Source organism: Semicossyphus pulcher, unplaced genomic scaffold, assembly GCF_022749685.1.
Source record: "Semicossyphus pulcher isolate SPU_LCO1_2020_fin unplaced genomic scaffold, fSemPul1.0.p SCAF_13, whole genome shotgun sequence".
Lineage (NCBI taxonomy): Eukaryota > Metazoa > Chordata > Actinopteri > Labriformes > Labridae > Semicossyphus > Semicossyphus pulcher.
Genome location: NW_027211637.1, coordinates 6,537,351 through 6,548,749, shown reverse-complemented (window position 1 = coordinate 6,548,749; position 11,399 = coordinate 6,537,351). Strand labels below are relative to the sequence as shown.

The following is an 11,399-nucleotide window of genomic DNA, read 5'->3' as shown; positions in this document are numbered from 1 at the left end:
TGTCAGCCCTGTGATTGACTGTCGATCCGTCCAGGGTGTACCCGGCCTCTCGCCCAATGACAGCTAGGATAGACTGCAGCCCCCCCTCGGCCCTAAACAGGATAAGTGGTGTAGATCACAGATGGATGGATGGATGAGACAACCGTGTCACCTTCTTATTTTTGCCAACACTTAAATTTGCTCTTCATTGCGGCAAAACGTGTGTCCTATTTCCCTTCCTGTCATATTTCACAAAGTTCAAATGAAAAAATACAACAAGGGGACAGTACAGGTGGGGCGGCGGAAGTCATCCCGTCATGTAACTTGGAATATGTGCGTTTATATTTTCCATCTAAGGAGGAATTACGATTTTCAGAGCTCTTAATTTTTATCACTCTGAAGGAACTGGTTTCCCAAAATATGAACAATAATCCCACTCCAATGGACACATGAAGAATTGATGTAGGATTTTTTTGTACAAATGAGTTTTTATAACATTTTTTATGTTTTGGAGTTGCAAAATATTGACTATTTACTTTACTTCTGCGTGCTGTATATAATAAGCAGCCGTGCATACTGAACGCACACACATTTCTTTTACATTTATTCTTTTCAGTGGTGAAAATTCAACAAAGAAAAACAAGAGGTCTTGTGTAGATGTCGTGGCATTGTGTGTACACACTGTGTTCAAAGCTGCCTGTCCCCAGAGAGGACGTCACTGCTAAAGCGCTGAGTCATATGCCAAAGCCATCTGAGCTGTAAGACAATTAGGACTAAGAAGTGGCACACAGCAGCATTTAACTGGAGACGCTGCACTGATACCAGCCTGCATAAATGGGTTACAGCAAACAGAAACGTGTGTGCGCTCTGTTTACCTGAGCGCAGGAGAGCCTGACGAGGGATGTGGATGTGAAATAGGTCAGGAAATGTTCCAATGTTTCAGATTCAAATAAGAAATCCTTAAAGATTCATTTTGATGGGACCACAGACTGGGACGATGACTTGACTTTCCTGCAGTGTGACGGACAATTTCAGTGTTGGGAGAATATTAATTAAGACAATACAAATAAAAACAATCAAGGCCAACTCCTTATAAAACAGTTCCATATTTATTGCAAAATATTTTTGTACAGAATACAACTGAAAAAACATCAACAGAGGAGGAATGGACAGTAAGGCCAACATCAGAACTCCAAGAGCTGAACTGTACAAACACCAATAGTAACATTTGCTGCTTTTATAGTGTTTTTATACATAAATCGTTTCCCGCCCTCACAGCCGCCTCCTTCAGAGGGAGAACAGAAGAGCTCAAACATCTTCCCCATGTTTCTAAAACATTATTGCCTTTGCCTGTAAATCCATCGTAACTCTAAACACAATCGGACAATCCTTAAAATGTTGAAACTTCTGTAAGAAACTTGTCCTTTGATTGATAATGTCTCACAAAATATAAATATATATACTTGTAAAAAGCTCCAAACAATATGGGACTGATAATATTCTCAAAGTGAATGTTGCATCACTCGTCACTGAGGACATCAGGAGGTTCAGAGCACTACAGCTAAAGTTAGGATGCTAACACCATTAGCTTAACTGCTAACACCTGTGCCGAGACAACACCTCTGATTTTAAACTAAATAAAATTTCAATGTTTGCGTTTAGTTAACTTCACACTGCTGGAATAATTGAACCCTCACTTGAGCTCAGAGGGGTTTAGCATAGTGCGTCTAGATAAATTCGGGCGTGCATGCCCATGCACATCCTCATGCGATTTGGCACTGATGTAAAAGTTCTTTCCTCAAAGTAAACCTTGTGGTAAACACGTCTCAGCCTCTCCAGCTCCTTCCTCTTACATCTTTTTATCTTTACACATAAAAAAGGCAGAGTGAGACAGGATACATTTTTTTCCCCGACATTCAAATGTACATCTTTAACATTGGCTCTCCCAAAATTTGGGATCTAAAGAAGACAAAAAAACCTCCTGTCTCCGGAAGTTTATCATAGAAAATAAAAATTAAATAAAGATTAAAATAGTATTTTTTTCTTATATGCATAAGCCCTTCAAGAAAACACACCGAAACATTAGAAAGGATGAAGATGATGTACAATCCAGAACTAGAGAGGAGAAAAGGGGGGGTCTCTGACATGACTCCACTGGGATAGAAGACGTTGAACTAGAGGTGCAGCACAACTACGTCATGTTTTTGCCCTTCTGATTCTAAATCTCACAATACATGTGGTGGATAAAACACAAAACACAGTATCCTCCTTTAAACCCAGTGCTGGTTATCGTCTCTACACCCACACAGGTGGTGTTCAGACACAAACAGGAAAAGGAACGCAACGCTTTTCTGTCTGAAATTGAACATGAGAAAAAGAGCCGACTGGTGCTTCTGGGATGCTTTTTTTCTCCGCGGTTTTCTAGAAGAATATGTCAGTTTTGTTGCAGAAACTTCTCTGCAAACATTCATTTCACTAATGACAATGATATTTTGAAGGTTATTAAAGTGAATAGACCGTTTCTTCTTACTGTTTGAGTCACTTTGCACAACTTTTTGACCAATCTGTCAGTGACCTATCACTTAATGATCCGATATGCTGTGTATTTGAATGGTGGGTGTGTTGGGCTGTTTAACCTTTTATGGATATCACAAGTGCTTTCAATGATTTGATACCCTGAGTAGAGGACATAGGCCTGGGGTGAATTTCAGTACAAATAAAAACATTTTTGCCAAGCAAAACACAAACTGAAAAAAGGACGTTACTACAGAACACCACCTTTCACACATAAATAAAAATCTGTACTTATCGGTACATAAAAACCACAAATGTAACCAGAGAAATAAAACACTGACGACAACAAACCACCCATGACGACACAGTCATTTTCAGCTTTACAATATGCATATCTTCATGCATATATAGTGTGTATTTCCCCTTGCATACAGGCGAGTGGCTGGGGACGATATAGAGAGTCTTTAGTTATACCAACTCCCTTTGCAGAGACTAACACTGATTATTAAGAGATCGGTTCAAATGAGAGCAAACATAATTCACAGGACAGACCTAGGGGCGAGAAGACGGATTCTGTGCAGCCGTGTAAAATGAGGAGGCCAGACACCCAGAGAGAATGATGGGTAACAGACATCCACTTAAAGCAGCAAAGAGAGGACAGATTACAGAAGGTGGAGGCAGGGCGGGAGTGAGGGAAAGAAGAAACGGGGGACCTTTTTCTCCTGGCTTACCGATCAGAGTTTTAGAAGTGGCAGCATCACCTCACAGGTTTGCCTCGTCTGCTTCCCGTCAACTCGGCGGAACATCAGTTCTGACGCTGAAATTAATCTTGAAGTTATGGACATGTTCCTGCCTGTGCTGATCAAGAGGGAATTTTCTGAAAATGTAACAGCAGACTCTCAGCGATGTAACAGCGTCATGAAGTAAAGTTTCACCATGAGGGGGAGGCAGGTGAGCAGGAGGGTGCAACAGGCAGAAAAATGTAACTGGGTCTTCAAAGGTAACAGCTGCCCCCTCCCACTTCTCCCCAGCCCCCTCCGACATCCTCTTTGGGTGGTTAAGAGCCGAGAGGACAGAGTAGCTCAGACGAATAACTGAATCCGCTCCCGGATGGTCTGCCGGCAGATGGGGCAGGTCTTGAGCGCGGCGCTGCAGTCCATGCAGGAGGCGTGTCCGCACTGGAAGACCAGCTTGATGTGGTTGTCGATGCAGATGGGGCAGGTGATCCGCTCCTCCATCTGCCGGTAGCGGAACTGCAGCTGCTCCAGCAGGTTGTGCTGCTCCGAGTTCTCGGTGCCGGGGCTGCAGTCCACCTCTGTTTGGTCTGTAGGGGGGGACAGGGGGGTCAACAACATGAGTGATGTAAGAGCAAGGAAAAACTGCTGACACACAAAAACTACTGCTGTTTCACTGTGGTGGTTTAATAAGGCTGTATATTACAGCGACTGACCATGGATAAAGCATGGCGAAAAATGTCTGAGAATTGAATTGGTGGCTTCACACAGATGTGCTTTAACCTCATACAACCCAGGACTCCTCTCTGGGATGTTCAAATATGCATAACAGTACAGTAACGCAAATATAAAAGTAAGGGCAAAAATCTGTCAAAACACTGAAAGAAAATGCAACATTAAAGTAATATTCTCGAAGATGTTCTTTTAAATAAATGTCTGTTAAGTCACTATCTATCGCCAAATGAGGTAACACTATGGTGATTGAGCCTATGGCCCACTGATGAAAGCCTTTGCATTTGCAGTATTACAGGCTGGGTGTGTCTGTGGCGACATTCGTGGAAAAAATCACAAGCGGTGCCCAGTTAGTGACGCGTTTTCCATCAGCCAGCAGTGGTTGGTCTGCCAGAGAGGGTGGGCGGAGCTAAGCGGCTGCTTTTCCGGTCTGTGTAAACAGCGAGTCAACAGTAATCTACTATGGCTGAACAAACAAAGAAAAGATCGATGACTACAGATACAACTTCAAAAATAAGTGAAAATCCAAAGAAAAAGAAACAAATTTGACGCTCAGATGAAGGCAAACAGTCTAAAAAGGAAAGCAGGGGCGCTGTTTAGCTCAGTTGGTAGAGCAGGCGCCCCATGTACAGAGGCTATAGTCCTCGTCGCACTGATCGCAGGTTTGCCCCCCGGTCTGCCGGTCATTTGGTGCATGTCATCCCCCACTCTCTACTCCCAACATTTCCTGTCTATCTTCAGCTGTCCTATAAATAAAGCCAAAGGCCAAAAAAATAAATAAATAAATAAAAAGGAAAGCAACTGTCAGCGAGGAAAATCAAGAGTTACAACCGGAGCCAACTGTGGACGCCACAATTACCAACGTGATTACCAACGCAATTACCGTTTATCGCCATATGTGCCACCAAAGAGAACGAAACTGAGATCTTAAAGATTACCACTTCATTGAACTTCAACTCATCAACTTCATTGCTTTATTTAAAAATGAACAAACACAGAAAGAAAAGCTCTGAAGTCACAATTAGATTCATCACAATTCAACAGATGCTCTAAAATGTTTGGTTACATCATTCCTCTATTACTACATCCCAGAGAACCAGAAGAAGAGGATTCTTCTTACCTTGTCTAATTTTCTTGGTGATTGTGACTTGGCATTTGATGCATTTCTTCATTCGATGGGCACACTCTGTTTGGACAGAGACAAGGTCAGCAAGGAGATACAGAGGGAATACAGAGAGTCATTTCACCAAGATACACATATAAGTTATTTAACAAGATAATGTCGGAAATCTATGTTTGAGTGTTTCTATCTTTCTGTTTCTTACACACTGATGAGCAGCTAACTGGTGACAGTGAGGCCCTTTGCTGCCATTGGCTTCATCAACCAATCCCCTTCGCTAACTCAAGCCTGCACTCACCTTCACAGGCCACGCTGTGCTGGCAGGGGCAGAAGAGAACCAGCAGAGCCAGCTCGGAGCAGATGAGGCATTCGCTGAGCCCCGGCGGTGTGGGAAGAACCAGGTTTGTCATTGTGTTTGGCGTAGTGTGGACCCGCCGAAGGCTGGCGCTGCTCAGACCCTGTCCACATGTGATGGCCTGCAGACGCTGCAACCTGAACGACACAACAAGAGCATTTTTCAACTCCAAAGTGATTCACTCATTATTTATTCTTTAGCTGCTGATTTCTGCCCATCAATGCATCACATTTAGTAGTATTATCTAAAGGTGTTTCTATCACATATCTACCTGTGTTTCTCAGAGAAGCTCTTGATAAGTTGCATCATAGCGCTGTCTGCCACCAGGTCCAGGGGACTCTTGCCCTTGTGGTTGGCATAGTTGATGTCAGCTCCTTCCTGCGCTAGGAAACAAGCAATCGCTGCACCTACACTCAGCTCGGTGTTCCCCAGAAGACCTGAAGCGTTCAGCTGTAGATGCACACGAAGTGATGAGGGGAAGAGAGGATGGGAAAACAAAAGAAAGCAGAAGAAGCTGGAGTTAGAACAAAAGGGATTTTGGGTCAGACCCTAATCTACAAACATGCTCTTAATAAGGATAAGAAGTGAGAATAATTAGCAGTCAAGGACACAGCTGATTATAAACAACAAAAGGGTAATTGAATTAAAACCAACACAATCCAGCTAAGGCTGATAAATAAACCCAAATCTAATCAGCACTGAAGAACTCCCCCAATAACTCATCTGCTGACAGCGGACAAAACAGCTCTGCGCACTTAAGTCTAGCCACCTTCATGGGCTGTTGTGTGTGTGTGTGTGTGTGTGTGGGGTGTGTGTGTGTGTCTGTGTGCGTGTGTGTGTGTGTGTGTGTGTGTTGGCTTGGCAGGTGCCCAGGATGTTGAGTGGAGCTGCAGTGTTAGCGGTCATGTAGACTGTAAAAGGACGTTCTTCATTGGTACAATGATATCAACACAATCTGATGTGACAGTTTTATAAGTGCTCGTATAAAAAGCGCTGCACAAAGCACAGAGTTAAAGTCTGTTAATGAGGAATATTAGCACGTGCGACTCGAGACGTTAGTGCGTGTGATGACAGTAAAAGAGTTATGCTGGGACATGATAATTCTGATCCTCGTCACCTTTACAAGGTTTACATCTGGGGACCTACAGCAGGTGTTTAAAGCTGCTTTAATAATTATTTTAACACTGGTATAAAATATTATGTGTAGCGTGAGAGGCCCATTAAGACCTATTAAGAATTATTAACAAACTGAATTTCTCCTCAGCTCTGAAAAACATTTTGCATGTTTCACTTTATTATTTTACTTAACTGTGTTGGTTCTCACCGCCCTCCTCAGTAGGGATGCAGGAATATGGATATTTACTGATTGCTAAAATGCTGAAATGTCCCAATTCATTTTGGCCAATTGCCGATACTAATATGTGCACCTTTTATTTCCACCTAATTGCAGAGATAACCAAGCCTCTGCTGCTGCAGAATTAACAGTATTATGCTTACTTATGATGCTGGTGCACAGGTATGTGCAGACACGTTCACAGGGCAAAAAATATGCTGAGGTTATCAGTAAAACGTGCATTATATTTATTTAAATTGCATACCACCACCTGCTGTTTGTAAGTGTGAAGTGAATGGCGTTAGATCATCTGAGTAGTGAATGGCTTGTGTATCACAAGCACAATTAAGGCGTAATTTATGGGCCTGTCAAATTAGCAGAAATATAGAACACAATAGAATAGATAAACCTTTATTGTGGGACAATGCTGATATATAATTTCAAAGCCTTTATCAACAGTACGGTCATAGATCATTCTATTAGTCCTACTTGAATGTGCTATGAATGTACCAGCTGTGAAAAAAATCCCTTCTGGACCAATAAACTATCTTTATATTGACCAAGGAAACACGAAACACGCTGAACAAGAGGGAATGAATTTCACTGGAAACACAGCTCCAAGGTAATGTTGCTGTAATCCTTCTCCGTGTCGTGTGTCGCTAAAACTTTCCCCTTAACGACCTCACAGCACAGCACTTCCCTGTTCCCTTTGTTAAACAATAGTGTCAGTATTTCCTCTTAAAGCAAAAGAGTTACATGAGCTTAAAGTCAAATGTGAGCATCTCTAAATTTAACAGAAAATAAATCCCAAATGTTTTTATGTTTTTGCCCTTTAATACGATGAGAAACAGCTTGAGCGACAGCAGCTATGGTACCAGACATGTGGTATAGTGCCTATCTGATCACTTTCTCCTCAGTTAACCCCTCCCTTGCCCTGTTTACACACTATCCTTTCTCCTCAGTTGACCCTTTAAAGACGTACTTTCCTTCCTCCCACCTTTCATCACTCATTAACCTTGGAAAGCCAGCTGCTTTATCGCACATGTTTGTGTTTACCATTCCCTCCCTGCATCTTTATTTATCCCACTATAAGTCTCTTTTACCTCCTTAAGTCTACATTAATCCTTTCAACCCATCTTTAGTCCTCGCTTACCTTTGAAAGTTGTTTACCCCTCATTCAGCCTATTTACATCCTTTAGTCCCTTATTTATCTCTTTTATAACCTTTAGTCTGTGTTTACACACATGTCAGTCTCTTTTACGCTGTCAGTTGGGTCCGTGTTTACATCTTTTGAAAGTTGTGTTATCTCTCTTTGGCTCACTCAGTCCAAACAACACCCAGAATTCAGAGTTAATGTGTCACTTAACACATGTAGTCACATTATAACGCCTTCCCATTGTGAGTGGAGTCAAACATTAAGGAATATCCGTATCGGCCAGTCATTTTTAATCAGTTCCCTCTAAACCAGGTGTGTGTCTAGGTGCGGTATTATTCTTCTTGACCTAAAGCTCCAGCTCTACAAACTGCTCCTCTATGAAAAAATAATAATACTTTAAAATCAATAATAACAACAAGTTCTCCCCATCGGTTCTCACCTTGCAGTAGAGCGACGTCGAGGTGCAGCCCTCGCTGCTCTCCTCCGTGCTGCTGGTTCCCACAGGGGGGCTGAGCATAACATTGGCCAGTTGCGGGCGGAGGAGGGCCACGTGCATGGCTGTGTCTCCGTCCTCGTCCTCCATGTTGACGTCGGCGGCCTCGGCCACCAGCAGCTGCACCAGCTCGGTGTGGCCCTGCGTCACCGCCAGCTGCAGAGGCGTCTGGTTCCGGTTGTTGCGGATGTTGATGTCGCAGCGTCCCTGTGGAGGAATCCATATTAACATTTATTTACAACAAGTTGCAGGGATGCATAGATCCGTGCATACTGCACTGCAAGTAATATTACAGGCTGTGGATCAGTGGTAGAGTCGGTCGTTTCCCAATCGGAAGGCTGGGGGTTCGATCCCTGATTGCTACAGTCACATGTCGAAGTGTCCTTGGGCAAGACACTGAATTCGAAATTGCTCCCGATGGCATAGTCAACGGGTATGAATGTGCATTTAGTCTGGAGATTGGCACTTGGACCTTGTATGTGAATGTGTGTGTGAAAGGGTGAATGTGACGTGTAATGTAAAAGGGTTTTGAGTGGTCTGAAGACTAGAAAAGCGCTATATAAATACAGTCCATTTACCATTGATTTACCAGTATGCCACATTTACAAGCAGCAGTAAATAAAGAACTTATGAGCGACTCTGATTGGCTTCTATCTTCGGCTCACCTCCTTGATGAGGATCTCGGCGACGTCACGGTGATTGTTGAGGGCAGCCAGATGCAGCGCGGAGAATCCGTCCTCCTTCTTAACGTCCACCAGCTGCCTCGCCCGGGCCAGGATCTTCTCCGTGGCCCTGCCGCCAGGACAAACAACACAAGACTCAATTAGGCACAGGACACAACACTCCTCTTGGCTCATGACTAAATTAAGGACAGTTATATTTGTAAGAGTTGCCATGGTTTCCAGACGGTACCAGAAAGAAGTACCTAATAGCAAGTAGAATTAAATTTTTACTAATATGTTGAATTATTGAGCTGGAATGAATCAGACCTTGTTTTATGCAGATTTTGTGCTGTAGACTTTTTGCACCGTTCTGACGATGCAGAGGTGTGCAGAAGGCTTCTTTCTTAAACAATTAACTTTATATGTAACATAAATAAACATTGCCAACCAAGCACAGATCACGTGCAGAGGGTATTATAAACTAAGATGTCAGACCATACCTTTCTGGACAAACTGATGACACCATTTCTAAAGCACCCCGAGCATTGTTTTATATATTGTATGCTCTGTAGATAAAACGTTTTCATATGGGCGTCTATCAGAAACTTGTAAGCGTATACCAATATGTCTGGGATATCTCATATTGGTTCCATAATGTGGAATCAATTAAAAGGATTATGATGTTGGCTGTTGAGGCCTCTATCATAGTCATATCTTGATTAAAGCTTTGTATCATGTAAATGAACCTTATCAGACAAAGTGACACTGCATCACACGCACAAAGCATAAAGCTCTAAAGCTCATATTATCCTCTGCCACTGAGGACTTGGCCTGAGCTTGCACAGAGACGCAGCTGCTGTGGAGCTGCTAACAAGCTGATCTAACAAGAAAACACAGAGGCACCACAGGCGGCCAGTTCTCACTAAACACAGCCGACCGACCCCATGATGTTTCTTTAATTCTCACCTCCCTAAAATGTTACAGGTCAATTGTTGCTTTAAGCCCTCAATGACAACGGGTCACTCTCATCCTTAAAGCTTGCCATCATATTCAGTATTCAATCAGCACCTCCCAACTCGATGCCAGACACAAGAAAGGATATTAAACACTCAAATCTTTCAAGGTCAAAAACCAACTCAATAAGCTTCCCTTGTCACCGTACAGCATGTTATCTTAAATGTGAGGGCTAAACAGAGGAGAGGAGGACGTGCAGGCTCTCTGAAAGATGACACCACATTCAGTCAAGTGAGACTATTGCAAGTTTTTTTCGTGTTTCATGCAGCGGGCCGCTGCTGCAGTGTGTGGCTGGTCGAGCTGTCCTCTGCTCTAGAGCCGAGCCTGCTTTATGACGTGTGAAATTGAAGCCGACAGCCTTAGTGAGCACCCAGGAAGCTGGCATGCCACCATGGAGGCTCCGGTGCCACATGACCCAACCTTCCTGTGCTGCACGTTAGGGTGATTATATGTTAGCTGTGCTGGATTTTAATGTTACACACTGTCATTGCTACGCTGGACAAATGACTAGACATACAGCTTCTCATTAATAAAGAAGAAGAAAAGGATTTCAAAGCATTGCTCTCTAAACTGCCAGGGGAATCCAACAGAACAACCAACACAATTTATAATCAATAATGAACAAAGGATGTTAGAAAGTATTCATACTTATTACACCAAAACAGAAGGCACATTTTACCGGAGAAGATGCCAAATGTTGGAGACAGTGCGGACCCAGTAATAAGGCCTTTCAGGACAGAATTTCACAAGGCACTAGAGAGCATATCTAACACTGGTCTGCCCTTGCATTTTTGTGCATTATTTTAAGGAAGTGCTGGTTTTCATGCAGGGCGAACTGATAAAGATCTGTTATGTATTTTGATCTCTGCTAGTAAAAAAGCGATTGCAAGGAGCTGGTTTGCTTCCTGACACCCCCAAAATGTGAGTTTGATATAGTAAATTACATTTATTACTTTATGTCTTTGTCTCCAGAACCGTGTTTATTACATGCTTGATCAAGTGGGTAAAATATGTGAGGCCCTTTCAGCCTGATTTTGTGGAGCTATTGAATTAATAACTCTGTAATGTAGAGTGTGTTTTGCTGGCTGTGAAGCATTAGGCGCGCCGCACTGCCTTTTCTGTTGAAGCCTATGGTTGAAAAAAGAGCTCGCTGCACTTTCTTTTTTCTTTACTGTTGTTAGGGCAACCACCGACTCATAGCTGTCGTTAACCTAACCATTGGGCGCTTTTCTGCTTTGAGTTGAAGTTTTTCCTCAAAAACGCAAGACGCACAAAGCGGAAAAACGCGAGGCGCTCAGCAACGCAAA

The 11,399-nt window shown here is 43.0% G+C and overlaps 1 protein-coding gene across 2 annotated transcripts in view; it reads right to left on the bottom strand.

Moving 5' to 3' along the window:
• Window positions 1–1,066: 1,066 nt before the first annotated feature.
• Window positions 1,067–11,399, bottom strand: part of mib2 (MIB E3 ubiquitin protein ligase 2) — a 50,030-nt gene continuing 39,697 nt past the window's right edge. For both annotated transcript variants that reach the window (XM_069660204.1, XM_069660203.1), the window contains exons 14-19: window positions 9,082–9,208; window positions 8,363–8,623; window positions 5,706–5,884; window positions 5,378–5,571; window positions 5,080–5,145; window positions 1,067–3,817 (exon numbers count right to left, since the gene is read on the bottom strand). In XM_069660204.1, coding sequence (XP_069516305.1) covers window positions 3,576–3,817; window positions 5,080–5,145; window positions 5,378–5,571; window positions 5,706–5,884; window positions 8,363–8,623; window positions 9,082–9,208 — 1,069 coding nt within the window. In that variant the 3' untranslated portion in view covers window positions 1,067–3,575. The remainder of the gene's footprint in view (window positions 3,818–5,079; window positions 5,146–5,377; window positions 5,572–5,705; window positions 5,885–8,362; window positions 8,624–9,081; window positions 9,209–11,399) is intronic.